At 38.6% G+C, this 15,500-nt stretch overlaps 1 protein-coding gene across 2 annotated transcripts in view; it reads right to left on the bottom strand.

Moving 5' to 3' along the window:
- Positions 1–15,160, bottom strand: part of hpgd (15-hydroxyprostaglandin dehydrogenase) — a 33,823-nt gene extending 18,663 nt beyond the window's left edge. The window contains exons 1-3 of one of the 2 annotated variants that reach the window (XR_001170393.2): positions 14,763–15,160; positions 10,781–10,904; positions 9,419–9,525 (exon numbers count right to left, since the gene is read on the bottom strand). Coding sequence is in view for 1 of the 2 variants with exons in the window: in NM_001007991.1 (NP_001007992.1) it covers positions 9,419–9,525; positions 10,781–10,904; positions 14,763–14,855 (324 nt within the window). In the remaining variant the exon portion in view is untranslated. 2 annotated transcript variants of the gene reach the window in all.
- Between the last annotated feature and the right edge of the window lie 340 nt (positions 15,161–15,500).

The following is a 15,500-nucleotide window of genomic DNA, read 5'->3' as shown; positions in this document are numbered from 1 at the left end:
TCATGTAAGAACAATGATATAGTTTTGTATTTTTTATTTTGACTTAGCCTTTCATAATACTAAATATATAACATGATAACTAATGGAATAGAACATAAAAAAAAGATCCAGAGCACACATGTAATAAAAGGTGTAAAGTTTCATTCTGGTCCAATCACCTGTAGCAGGGATCCCCAACCTTTTTTACCCATGAGCAACACTTCAATGAAAAAAAAAGCTGGGGAGCAAAACAAGCACAAAAACTTTCCTAGTTTGTGACCAATAAGGACTCAGATTGGTTAATTAGTAGCTCAATGTGGACTGACAGACGAGAGGTGCTGTTTAGCAGTACACATGGTCTTTATGCCTCTAAAACTTGCCTCAAAATCAGAAATTCAAAAATGGGCACAATCTTTGAAGCCACTGGGAGCTACATCAAAGGGGGTGGTGAGCAACATGTTGCTCGCGAGCCACTGGTTGGGGATCACTGACCTATAGCAACCAATTAGCAGAAAGCATTAACTGGTCACCTGTTAAAAAGCAAACATCCTATTGGTTGCTATGGTTTACAGCCACTGGGCAAACTTACTGCCTCTTACATTACATATGGGGGTATATGTTATGTAGACTTAATTCTTCTAGATACTGTATATCATGACCTGGATGAATGAGAATCTTCATAGACATGTTATGTAGTAGCATATTAAGATTCATTTAATTATCACTTGGCACTCAAGGCAGTTTTATTGCCATGACTTTTTTGGTGTAGAATCACATCAGTCAAATATGGGTACTTGCCCTAAATTTCTTGGCTTAATACTAAATGTGATGATAACTATCATGTACCATAGGCGTGTTGCTTCTCATACAGTGTTATGGCAAGTATTTTATGGCAATAATTGTTATTAAGCCCTGTGTTGCATTGCATTAAATCAATTTAAAGATTATCAAGAAGCTGTTAGGTAAGTTGCTATTTTGGGTATAGTATAGCGAGGTATTTTCATAAAGTACATGGAATCTTAAAATACTGAAAAACAGAGCCCAAAGATATACAGGAGGAACAGATGTTTTGTGTAATCACCTGGATCATGAATGCAGCCCTCTTCCATGATTCTAGTTGACTTGACCAGACAGTACAGCCCTGACAGCTACATAAATCACCACATGTACATGCTGACAATTTCACAGGAAAAGCTTGGATATTCCATTTTTATCTTATGATAACATTTGGAATGTGCATATAATAGTTCTTGTTTGGTAAGATTTTGAAACAAATGATAGTGCAAGCTTCTAGCTGTGAGTAACACTAGGGCAACCCCATAATGGAATGTGTATTATTTTTGATGAAACTAAACAAGCATACTATAGTTTTATTATAAGTCTATGGATAATATTTTGTTTGGCCTTGGACAAATACATATATCAACTTTCATACGTATTAAAAAGTACAAATATACAATTATATAAAGGGTAGTAAAACTTTATGTTTTTAGAAAATAATTCTAGAATAGAGTTGCAGTGAAAATAGGCTCTGCTTCCATATAGAATACATTTTCCTATTACACCAATATTTCCACTGATAATGTCATAATGAGATTTACATCAGAGACTTGGTAGAATTCCTTTGCTTCCCAGTTCCCTATGTTTAACCAACCTCTTTACAGTAAAGGGTAGTAGAGACGCTTATAAGGGCAATTGTGTTAAACTCAAGGATTTGTTTCAAGTTACTTCCCTGCGTATGGGGTTTATATATTCTTTGGCCACCAACTGGTTAAGGTTATAATAACTTACTGACACTTAATAAACAAGAAGTAAGTGTGTCACTTATATCACACCTATTTATGCAGTGCTAACTGATGTTGGGGGGGAGGAGAATTTGTCCTGTATTTTATATACACTGGATAACTTGATGTTCAGGAACACAAGATTAGACCAGAATAAAGCACTCTAATGGCAGACTTTAGGTATGGAGTCTGAGAAGTCAGATTAGTAATAAGACATGAAAGTATGAAAAATAATATATATTTATGTAGAATAATATACAGTGTGGTATTGCTTACAGTTGTGTTTGTGTCAGTCTTCTAGTGAAAAACACGAGACCATGAAACCTGCCCATTTAGGTTCTTCTTTAGAAAACTGACTCAACTGGGGAGCGTGCAACAAGTATTAAAAGTATTATGACATCCATGCCCTCACCCAGTATTGAGGGGTAGGAGAATTTATCAACTGTGGTTTTTCTGGATAATGTGCAGCATTCAAAACAGTTTGGGGCAGATTTATCAAAGTGTAAAATTAGAGCTCACCACAGTAAAACATCTCACTCTCTGTTCATTCCTATGGGGTTTTTAGAAGTGTATTTATCAAATGGTGAACTTCTTACCCATTAATAAATATGCCTCTAAATATCCTATAGGAATGAATAGAGAGGGGGATTAGGGAATTTTACTGTGGTGAGCTCTAATTTTACACTTTGATAAATCTGCCCCTATATGTAGTATTTTTTAAACACATAACAGTATTATTCTTTTAAACAGATAATGCTATCACAGAGCAGAAATCAACTTAAGATATGGTATTTACAAAAACACTAGGAAAGAAAACACAACACTTAGGGGCTGATTTACTAATCCACGAATCCGAATCCCGATTGGGAAAAAATTGGATTGGAAATGAACATTTTGCGATTTTTTCGTATTTTTTGCGATTTTTTCATCGCCGTTGCGGCTTTTTCGTGAATTGTTGCGACTTTTTCGTAGCCCTTACGACTTGCGCAAATTGTCGCGACTTTTTCGTAGCCGGTACGACTTGCACGAATTGTCGCCACTTTTTTGTATTGAGCGCTAGTAAACGGCGGGCAAACCTTTCCGATTTTTTCGCGACGGTTTACGAAAAAGTCGCGACAATTTGCGCAAGTCGTACCGGCTACGTGTTGTGACAATTTCCGAAAAAGTCGTGGGGGCGACGAAAAAAACGCAAAATACCTATCATTACGAAAAAAACGCATTCGGACGCTTTCGACCCGTTTGTGGATTAGTAGATCGGCCCCTTAGGGGTATATTTATCAATTTTTGAATTTGTGATTTTGAGCTTGTATTTCTAATTTATTATGTATTATTATTTATTAATAAGGAAAACTAGTTTAAATATCTCTAATTTTTTGAGTTTATGTACTTTAAAAACCCGAAAAGAAAAGTTTGAAAATATGGCTTGACTTTGCCTATGACAACTGCCATTGACTTCTATAGAGACTCGCAAGGTGGCAAATTTTTACATTCGAGTTTTCGGCTTTTTGCACTAAATAAATACCAGACATTTGAGTTTTCGAACCATAACTTGAATCGAGAATAAAAATCAAACCCGACCATTGATAAATCACCCCCTTAATTTCTTGAAATGTTTGTCTTTCAATAAAGTATCAAGCACAAACACTGCAGAGGTCAGAAGGGGAATTTCTAGATAAATCAAACAAATGCTGAGAAAAGCAAATAGAACCATAGTATAAAGAACCTAGTGTGTTGCTAAAAGCATGTGGGTATAAAAATGTTTTTCCTATTTCAATTGTTTTTATATACACAGATACAAAAGGCATAACACTGATTTAACAGGTGTGAGATCTATTATCTGCGAACCTGTTATCTAGAAAGCTCTTATTTACAGGAATGCCATCTCCTATGGGCTTCAATGATTGTCAATGATTATTTTTTCTCTAAAATAATAAAACAGTGCCTTGTTCTTTATATTAACTAAGCTGCTTGAATCCATGGTGGTGGCAAAACAATCCTATTGGGTTTATTTAATGTTTAAATTATTTTTTGTATGCCTAAGGTAAGATGAAGGTTAAAAATCATGCAACAATGGAATCTAAGTACTGTAAGTATACTGAGAGATGTACCCCATAAGCAAAAGGTTTCCTGTGTGTGAGTGTTACTGTATATTCCAGTGAAAATATAGCACATAGAATAAATTGTACTTTTCCTGAAATAGTAAATGTGAAATTTCACCGCAAATCCAAATCTGCCAGACAATTTGCTCATTACTAATTAAGGATTGTGTAATAAAGCAAATGTCTTATGTCTTATTACCCTTTGACGTAACATTCTTCAAACACAGTAAATTATATATCAACATCTGATTGCCAGCAGGCTCCCAGACTAAGTGTTTATTTAATAAAGTTATGATCAGCACTATATCTGTTTAATTAGATCAAATGTCCCACCTTAATTTGGTAATAGATGTTTGCAGAAGGCAGCAAATAAAAAACAATTCACTTCTTAATTGCCATGTATTTCATAACTCAAGTTTGCTAGGAGCCCTCCGGAGATGATTCATTATTACTTCTACTCACTGAATCATTCTGTGGTAATGTCCTGGTCAAGGTCTTATTTCCTTTTGTAAAAGCTGCAAAGTGAATATTAGAAATATTAAGGAACCCTTCCTGCAAGAACATAGTTTGAAAGCTGTAACTCTGATTTAAAACCAAATCACCCCTTGCCAATGGTAGCATTGGCCTTTATGGCTGCCTATGATTAATGTGGCTAGTTTGATCCTACTGTATATAAAGTGGAGGGGCCACTAGATTAAGCAGAATAGCAGGCTTAACTAAGCATAGGAATTCAGAGCAGGGGCATGCCTGTAAAGGGCACTTGGCCCATGTTTTGAGGCAATATTAAAGCAAAGGAAAACTGAACATTCTTAAAAAATAGAAAGTGATCTTATCAACTTGGAACATACATCTCTGTAGATACGTATTTGACCTTTAAACACCATTTTGTGATGTTTGGCAATACCTGGGGCCAGTGTTCCTCTTTTCAAAAAAAACACACTTGCCTGGGATACTTTCCTGCATAATGTGTCTGTGATATCTTCTTCATTATTCCATGGCCGGGCTGCCACCATTGGAGCACAGAGGGAAAGCAAGTAGGGGCAGATAGAGGAAAGCCTGACACTGAATATCACAGGTGTGTTTGGGCATGGCCGGTTGGAGTCGGTGCATGGACAAGCATGACATTTAGCTTTCCTTTTTTTTTTATTCATTCTACATAGTTGGCAGGCACCATTGCCAGGGCCTCCATGGGCAAGAACAGTAACACCAAAAAATGAAAGTGTTTTAAAGTAATTAAAATATAATGTACAGTTGCCCTGCACTGGTAAAACTGGTAAGTTTGCAACAGAAACGCTACTATAGTTTATATAAATGAGCTGCTATGTCAACACGGGGGCAGCCATTGAAGCTGGGAAAAATGAGAAAAGGCACAGGCACATAGCAGATAACAGATAAGCTTTGTAGAATACAATGGGGTTTTATCTGTTATCTGCTAAGTAACCTGTTCCTTTTCTCCTGTAAATGGCTGCCCCCGTGGCTACACAGAAGCTTTATTATATAAACTATAGTAGTCTTTCTAAGGAAAACACACCAGTTGTACCAGTACAGGGCAGCATTACATTATATAGTAATTACTTTTATACACTTTCATTTTTTGGTGTTACTGTCCCTTTAAGTCAATGGGGGGGTCCATGTTTTCTGATACAGGCTCTTCTCCATGTGTGAAAAAGTTCAGTGCCTGCATTTGTGCCTTCTAAGATCAGAGCAGGGATATCTGGGAGAACCAAAGAACAGGGAGGACTGCACACTGCAACAAAGTGTCCCGAACAAGTGCATTTTTTTAAAAAGGAGCTCAGTTTAGGAGGTTAAAGAATATAGTCATTATGAGGTGCCTAGCATATTGGCACATCCAGTGATTGTATCTTTCATTTTCTTTTAAATTAAAAGAAAACAGTACAGTCCTTATCTGAATGTTTTACCAATGAAATGTTAGACTAGTAATTATTTTCCAAGCCATAAATATATTTGTGTTTAAGCTACAATCCATCTTCCTTCCAATGCTTTTGCATTGATTCATTTTAAGTTGCATTGATCATTGTTGGACATACTGTAGCAGTAAATACAATTCTTTAAATCAGTGGTAACATAAGGATTACAAATAAAGGTATGGGATATCTTATCCAGAAACCCATTATCCAGAAAGTTCCGAATTATGGAAAGGCCATGTCCCATAGACTCCATTATAAGCAAATAATTCTAATTTTTAAAAATGATTTCCTTTTTCTCTGTAATTAGGATCAAGTACAAGGTACTATTTTTTTTAACTAAGATATAATCAATCCTTATTGGAGGCAAAACAAGCCTATTGGGTTTAATTCAATATTTAAATGATTTTTAGTAGACTTAAGTTATGGAGATCCAAATTACTGAAAGATCCCTTATCCGGAAAACCATGGGTCCCAAGCATTCTGGATAACAGGTCCCATACCTGTACTGAAGAAGTTTGCTTGGAGTGCTTTTCATTGCTCCAGTATGACACAATTTACCTTTTATTGCCTATATAACATTTGCTCTAGATTTGATATAGTTTATTGTCCTTTTAAAGAACAGATTATATTTATATTGGGTTGGTTTGATGGAAATTGTCCAAGCACCATAAAAAGTTCAGGTAACATAGTGCAGAGAAAAGCCTTCCATTGTTTGCTAAAAAACATTGTGGGCTCACTGTACATGGGTGGGATGATTGCTTGATATAGAGATAAATAATTCTATAGTTGAAACCTGGCCAGAGCTGAAGGAACTTCTCAACTGTTCCACAGAATTAGGGGTGGGACATAACTGTAGTGAAAGGTAATATCAATTGGATAGCATGTACTACTTCATTGGTATTGTTTTAACTAAAAAGATAAAAAATTGCCAAACTGACATTCAAAAAGTTGAATAGCACTTGATTTCCACAGCAACAATTATGTTCTCACTGAGAGAAGTAGTAATGGGAAGCTACTCCGAGCATTTTATCAATGTGATGTGCTGGATTAAATGACATTTGCACCACTGCCCTAAATGCCCTTCAGTTTAAAGAGCAGACACAGGACATTTTGCACTTTTGGGTCTTTACAAACTGCTCAGATTTTTTTGGGTCATGGCTTTTTTTAAGAATAAAAAAGAAAATGGAAAGAAAAGGAGCTTTTTGGGGAAGGAATAGTTGGGCCTGAGGAGGAAGCAGGGACTCCATGGAGAGACAAGGAGAAGCCAGAACATTCTGTCCTTTATTTTGTATTGTTGAATAAAAGAAAAAGTTTGGTTCAGTAATTAAGTCTGCCAATTATTTTCATTAATTCTACATATATAGCATAGTCACCATCCTCACAATAGTCCACAAGAAAGAGGCAGGGCATGTTACTGTTCTCTCATTTGTATGGGGTTTTAGAAACATATTAATCAAAGTATGAACTCTCATATTCACCCATTAATAAAGATGAACTTAAATTACTATACAGGTCAATAGATGGAGGGGAAATTTCCCCCGGCAGCATGTTGGAGCTCTGTTTCAGCCTTTGATTATTATGTCCCATATTGTACATAGAAAGCATAATGTTTATGTTAGTAAGGGTATATCAATGAAAGCAGGATACTTATAACAATATACCCCATGTGGGGCTCTGTACAACATACACGTGCACAATGCTTTTTTATAAAAGGGATTATTGCCACTTATGCATACTGCAGGGTTGTCAGATCAACCCTTTGAAATCTGATTCACAGATCCCAAAGCCTGCATGGCTAGTCTGCCATAAATTGTTCCTAATACATAGTGTATGTATGACATAAGGAAGAATGCTTTTGTTGTTGAAGAACCTGTCTTCAGTTTATTACTATATATTGTAAGCAATTAAGGTCATATGTCCCACCCTTAATATCAATGTAAAGCAATGAAACACTGAACCTCCTCATGGGTAATCTTGCGGAGTGCTGTCACTGTCACTATGCATGTCTGCATATTAAATGAAAAAATGAATGCCTGTGTGACTTTGATGTATTTACTTTCATTTTATTCCAGTCAAAGTAATCACAAACACCTAAACTTTTCTCACATATATATGTTGCTGTTTGCATTTGACTTATTTAATATTTGCTGGTATAACTGAAGGCATATTACATTGTTCAGCTCTTTCTCTTTTAATCTTTCTGACCCTAGCCACACTTTTTTGTTCCCATCATACGCTGCTGAGGTCTAATTGAGTTAGTTTTGTGAGTCATATGGCATATTTTTATACCTACTTCCCTTTTGGCAAAATCTAGTACAGTTTATTTTTATTAATATTTCTGTGCATTTTCTCCCTAATGTGGGTCAGCCATGCTGGGAAATACACTAAGAGGTTGAACATGATTGACACTTGTACTGATATCTCATATAAAATAGAGTGCAGCCATAGTCTGTCACACTACTCTCCTCTTTCCTTGTACTATAACTCTCTCTTCTTTTGTAAGAACTTTTTCTCTAGTTTATTGATTTTTTGTGATTTGCCTTTTTATTTAACTACTTGTATCGAGACTTAGGGCTCTGGCACACGGGGAGATTAGTCGCCCGCGGCAAAACTCCCTGTTCGCGGGCGACTAATCTCCCCGAGTTGCCTACCCCTGCCATCCCACCGGCGAACATGTAAGTCGCCGGCGGGATGGCAGACGCGGCGGCGCGATTTTGCGCAAATCACCCCGCCGCGTCTGCCATCCCACCGGTGACTTACATTGTCGCCGATGGGATGCCAGGGGAAGGCAACTCGGGGAGATTAGTCGCCCGCGAACAGGGAGTTTTGCCGCGGGCGACTAATCTCCCCGTGTGCCAGAGCCCTTACAAACCACCACCTTCTAATAACTGGTTATTTTAACCAAAACTCATCAGGCTTTGGGTCTAGCTGCTCATCTCCTAGACAACAGATAGCAATGTAACAATGTATGGAAAAATTTTCATATTACATATCTCTCTTACCATGTAGATTGTGAATATGCACCCCTATGAATAAAAATAGAATTCTTGGTATTATGGCAAGTTTGGGGTATATGGGAAACAATTTTCTGCTGATTAAATACCTGTAGCTTATAGCCTGGCAATTAGAAATGTCCCCAATAGGGCTAGAACACTCTTCATTCACAAGGAGGTTTACAGTGACCAAATCTGTGTTGGCCATCAGGTCTGATATGTCTCTAACTCTAATGTGTTATGAAAGGCACTTGGGCTCATTTATAAACACTGGGCAAATCTGCACCTGGGCAGTTACCCATGGCAACCAATAAGCGGTTAGATTTTTCCAGCCAGCTGCAGGTTGAACACTGAAAGCAATCATCTGATTGGATACCACATGTTACTGCCCAGGTGCAAATTTGCCCAGTGTTCAAAAATGACCCCCAGTATGTTTGTCCAGGAGCAGTAATCCATAACAACCAATCAGCAGGTAGAATTTACTGATCACCTATTTAAAAACAAACATCTTATTGGTTGCCATAGGTTACTGCTCCTGGGCAAACTTAGTGTATTTTATTACTTATGGGGGTATGTCTTAAAAGATGAGCACTTTTCATTGTAAGAAACAAGCACTGGAAACACAAGAAACTTACCAAGTTAACTTCAATGGTTTTCTCCCAGTCCTTTTCGTTATTTACACCAGCATTGTTAACAAGTATGTCCAGCCTTCCAAAATGCTCCACTGTCTTTCGAAAAGCATCTAAATTATATGAAAAGGAATAAAAAAAATCACTATATGAAAATATTAAACTCTTTATATATTTTCGAGTGGTGTTTGCCTTTTTGCTGTCCCTGTGATGTCCGAAAACATGGGCAATCATTTGGGAGTTTTATACAGTAACTGGAAAGCAAGTTGCAGGTAAAGTCACTATACAAATTGCCTAAAGAACTAATAGAATTCTCAATGAATGATAGTGTAGGACTGGCCAGCCCAGGAATGACTTATGCTGTAGTTGTTTGAAATATATAGCAAAATATGGACAAACAATCCCTGTTTTGCTTAAAGGGGTGGGCATATCTTAGTAGCTTAATGCACACAATGTTTTAATGTGAGGAATGGATGGACCATGTTTTCCTCTTCTGAGTGCAAATACAGGTATATGTTCTGTTTTCTTTACCTGGAAATAACTCATATATGAAACTAATTAAAGGGGTACTGAACTTTCCTTGCAGAATTGTGTCTAGTAGTGTAGAATGAATACCTTTTCTAATAATATTGCACTGTATCTGTACAGGTTATTATATTAGTGTCTGATGCAGATTTATTTGGCCTTTGTGGGTTGACATAATGATTTTTTGGATTACACTACAGGGGGGTGTCAAAGGAGGAATGGAAGGCCATGGCAAGGAGTTAAAGAATCATTGGGCGCTATTCATAGACTGATTATTATGTGTCTGGTCTATCTGTAATGGACGTTTAAATGCACTTCAAGTTTTGGGTTTGATTCATAATTACTTTTCTCCATTGGCCCATCAACCTAACCCAAAGTCATTTACAGGATACACAAATAGATGACTGCTTAATGTTTTTTTGCAATAATTACTAATTAATTACTAAACAAGTGCAAGATTTGCCTGTGTCTCACCAGGTAACACAATGAAAGCTAGGGATAGCATGAGGGACATAAGTAAACCAGGCACAGGATTAGGTGAGAATGGCTAAAGAAAACAGATTTAAAATATTAAACAATATAACTAAGGGAATATTGGTATCTGTATACATAAATGGTGCCTAGAGAGAGAGTGCTTTTACATCTGGGACTGTTTCATAAAGTCAATAATCTGTACAATGGTGAAAAGCAGAGCAAACATACAGTATTTATGTATTCAAAAAAAAGGGAGGCCCTCTGTGGCTTTTTTGTTTCTTTTCCATTTTAGCCTGGACCTTATCAAACAACCTTATCAAAAGAACACACAATGCTATTTTAGCAAATAGCAACCCCACCCATTTGTACCTTTTAGCTGCTCCTGATCTGTGACGTCGCACTGGATAAACAATGTCCTGTGACTTCCAAACTGTTCATCCAATGAAGCTTTGCACAGTTCACCAGCTATGCGATTTTGGTCCACTAAAGCCAACTTTACAAGAAAACACACGTGAAAGTATGTTAGAAACATGTAAGGGAGGTACTATGGTCTATAAACCCTCCACAGAATTCACATTTTTCAAACCTGAAATATTTTGCCGTATTTACTCAATAGAACTAACAATAATGTAACATTTTTAGCCTATGGAAGCTGTTTTATTTTTCATTGTTTTACTTCTTTTCACGTCATTGCGGGGTGTTTTTTTTGGCACAGAGGCATTTTTTATAAATAAAGTTTTTTTTTGTTAGACCTCGTTACACTAAAAGGGAAACATCAGCTGAAAGGACAACTACCAACAATAGCAAATGTTTAATTAGTGCTGAAAAACTACTTTTAAAGATTCAGCAGACTTTTTTTAAATTGCATAAGGAATTCATTCTGCTTTCAAGGCAAAGAATGTTAGCTGTCTGTACGGGCATGATGAGTGGTACTTATTTGACCCACTAATAGTTGTTTAATGGGCTGGGGATCTAGGAGAGGTGAAGGGTTAGTATAACCATATGATTTTTTGTACTTTTCCTGTGTAAATAAATCTTTATGCTGCGGAGCTGTTATACAAAGGGAACTGAGACCACTGACTTATGCTGAGCTAGGATCACATTTCTGTGAGAAAGTGTTGATGGGCAAAAAAAATTGACACTAATGTTTTTTCTCAGTGATACTCTAATTTATTTAAAGAAATTCTGTTATGATATACTTTTTATTTCTAAATTACATTTATTTTGTAAAATATTTAAATTGTATTCCTATATTGATATGTAGGCAGCCATCTCATATTTTTGAGCTTTCAGAAGGAGCCAGCGCTACACATTAGAACTGCTTTCAGGTAACCTATTGTTTCTCCTACTCACTGTAACTGGAGGAGTCCCAAGCTGGACTTGGCTATTCTGATGTCTACTGGAAGCTGCTATCTTGCTGCCTTCCCATTGTTCTACTGATCAGCTGCTGGGAGGGGAGTGATATCACTCCAACTAACTTGCAGCTCAGCAGTAAAGTGTGACTGAAGTTTATCAGAGCAAAAGTCACATGGCTGTGGCACCCTGGGAAATGAAGAACGTGGCTAGTCCCGTGTAAAATATAGAAACCAGCAGTGCCATATCTTTATTTGCTGCTAGACTGGAGGCTGTGTTTGGTAACCTGAGTTTAGAAGAACTGAGCATAGTCAGTAGCCAAGAGCCAAAGCAAATTCCTAAGGGAGGAGACCAGGTGGGTTACAGGAGGAGAGAGGAATCCCATGAGATCAAGGAGATGCTGCAGCCTTACTATTAACCATGTATTTAAAGATTTCACTGTTCACTTGTTACATTTTTTGGTGGGATGTTGGGGGCATGTCCTTTAAAGGGACAGTAGTACAAAAAAATGTTTACGTTGACAACGAGTAGTCTCATTATGTAAAAAACATAAATTCACTCTGGACCTATAACAGGGCCACTGTACCACATAATATCAAATATAGTGTAAGATAAAACCTCCTTGATGCACCTTCCAACTAAGTTGGGCTCAATACATTAATACTAAAGGGTTGCAAGCCATGCTACTGAGATCACTACAAGGTAGGGTTGCCACCTTATGAGCCAAACATTGAATCCACTTCCTGCATGGCTAATTAGCAAATTAATTTAAATGCATGCTGCAGACTGAACTGATTTATATGCTGCCATCAGCATGCATCTAAATCAATTGTTAACTAGCCATGCAGGGTGTGGATTTAATATGTGGCCAGTATTAAAGGCGTGAGGTGGCCACCCTACAACAGGGAATTGCTAACTAGCCATGCAGGGTGTGGATTCAATATGTGGCCAGTATTTAAAGGGTGAGGTGGTAAATCTACTACAGGGGTGGGGAAAAGAGTTCCGCTAGAAAACCAGAGCAGCATTTGCCATGATCTAGTTTGTAGTAAAGGTGGCCACACACGTGGCGATTTTAGATCTTTCGTGCGACCATTGGGCTGAAACGGCAGATAAGGAGGTAGAAACAATAGGATTTCTACCTCCTTCTGCCGATTCAGCCCCGAAAACAGATTTTGCTCAGGCGCCTTCTATGGCGCCTGATCAAAATCTTTAACCGGCCCGATCGGCGACCAATATCAGCAGCCTCCTGCGATTTGCCATACACGCACCGAATATCGTACAAAACAAGGTTTCGGACGATATTATTGGTGCGTGTATGGCCAGCTTTAGAGTCACTACAAAGTATATGATTACAGCTTGATACATATATGAATGATAGCCAAAGCTACACGAATGTAATAATGAAGGCTGCAAGCATGTGGGAATATGATATGGTAGGTAACATGGAATATGAATATGGTAGGGATTAGCTGCTCACATTATCAGGTCTGGTAGCTAAACAATAAATATGGAATGGACAGGCTGGGTGGGGGAGGTTACTGTGGGTTGTGCATTGTTTAGGTGGTGCAATAGGGTCACTCACCCATGGAAAGGCAGCATAAAGCTGGCCATACACGCACTGATACTATCGTACAAAACCTCGCTTCGTACGATATTCGGTGCGTGTATGGCATGTCGGCGAGTCAACCGATATCGCAGGAAGCTGCTGGTATCGGTCGACTCACCGATCGGACCGGTTAAAAGATTTTGATCGGGCGCCATAGAAGGCGCCTGACCAAAATCTGCCGTCGGGGCTGAATCGGCAGAAGGAGGTAGAAATCCTATTGTTTCTACCTCCTTATCTGCCTGTTTCAACCCTGACACGTGTGTGGCCACCTTAAGAGTTTGCAAACTTGGAACAGCCCACCCCGTACCTGAGCATTGTGCTGGAACCTCACTTAGCATGTGAAACTGTGCCCTTTTTAGATGAAAACATTCAAACAATTGCCATACAAGTTGTTATGTGGATCTTGATCCTTTTGTAATTAAAATCCCATTTGTTTCTCTCTGCCTTGAATGGCCAGTCATTTGGCATTGAATGAAAGAATGGGGTGTGTGACTGCCTTATGAAAGGGTTAATAGTGAGCAGGATATCTGTATTCTCAGGTTGGAGTTTCAGTGCAGCCACCTTGTGTGAATACAGGGCTAATCCTTCACTCCAGCACTGTTTTGACTAGTAAGGAATGCAGCATGACACCACCTCGCTCTATCCCATAATCTACTCGCCAGCTGAGCAGCACACAATATCACATAATGCTGCCAGAATGGATATTAAAGCTACATTATTACTACAATATTACCGACCGGTGGGGTGTGACGTAACAGCAGTACAAAATGTGCAGTTGCCTGTGATACATGTTCCATAAACATCCTTCCATTTGATCAGAACAGCAGAGAAATAACTTGTGGTATCTGTTGCTATGATAAACAGGGCAGTCTGACACAGCTACACACTTGAGTAACAGCACAAAATGTTATAAGGGTGGGTAGCCTGACTGCATCACAGCAACACTTGAGAAGCTTCATTTGTGTATTTAGACCAAGGGAGCCCTCCAGTTGTTGCTGAACTGCAGCACAACTCCCGGCAAACCTTGGCAGGCAAAAGCTGCTGAGGAAGCTGGGAATACTAGTACAACAACAGCTGCAAATTATACAAACTTAAACGTGATTTAACAAATTGACTATTCAGCTCTTTCTCTATGTATATATTTATATATAACAGCTGTAAATGCAGACTCTAAACCAAAGTATAGAAGTCAGTAAAACAAGTAGATCCTACAGATATACACAGTTCTGCACAGCTGTCCTGGGATTCTAGTTTCAGTACAAACACTGCAAAGAGATGAGTGGAACAGCTTGGCAATCAATAGCTCACTGCTCAGATTCATTACAAGCCAATAAGATCTGCTCACTCCTGCGCAAGATAAAGTGCTCCTAGGAGCACAGTGCCTGGACTCACCGCAGCCCCTTTCTGCAGAAGTTCTTCCACCATAGCCCTGCCAATGCCCTGGGCTGCTCCAGTCACCAGAGCCACTTTCCCGTTGGCATACATGATAGCTGCTCCACTGAGGGCTCCAGCTGGATGTGCTCCCCGGCTTGGTACAAGGTCCCAGGCTTAAAGTGAAGCCCAGTAGGAGGATGCTGCTTGGGTCTCTGCTGTCACCTTCCAAGCTGTGTGTGTGACCAGCCTCGTCTCTGAGCTTTTTGTGTTTGTCCTCCCCCCCTTCCTGGAGCTAGTAGTGTGTGTGTGTGTGTGTTATCTGTCTGTTTTCCTTTCCTTCACTCTCTCTACAAGTGGGCGGGAATGAACTGTGCTGAAAGCTTAATGCTGGCTATAGGTACAGCAGCCACTACCTTACCTGCCCTTTAACCATTTCAGCACTGCTGTCCACTGATGTTGTACCTGTTTGGCTTTTATTCTCTTAAACTATCAATTCATTAATAAATCATTCGACTTTAGTTCCCCTGTCTGTGATCTTAAATTTTATGTCTCGTTATTGTTTATGTCCTGTCCCTGTCTGTGTTCTAACAGGTCAATGATTGATTGTGATATTCATCTTTATCCGTTAATATTTTACATTTTTGGATTTCCTGCATAAACATGCCCCCTTTTCATCTCTTCATCTCTGTTTCCAGCTCTCATCATCCGTGACAGACAGGCTGAGCTGGGGCCAGTATTCTCTGCACACAAATCCCA

The sequence above is a fragment of the Xenopus tropicalis genome, chromosome 1 (assembly GCF_000004195.4).
Source record: "Xenopus tropicalis strain Nigerian chromosome 1, UCB_Xtro_10.0, whole genome shotgun sequence".
Taxonomy (NCBI): domain Eukaryota; kingdom Metazoa; phylum Chordata; class Amphibia; order Anura; family Pipidae; genus Xenopus; species Xenopus tropicalis.
Note: the sequence above shows the minus strand (reverse complement) of the source record. Positions and strands in the feature narration are given on the sequence as shown.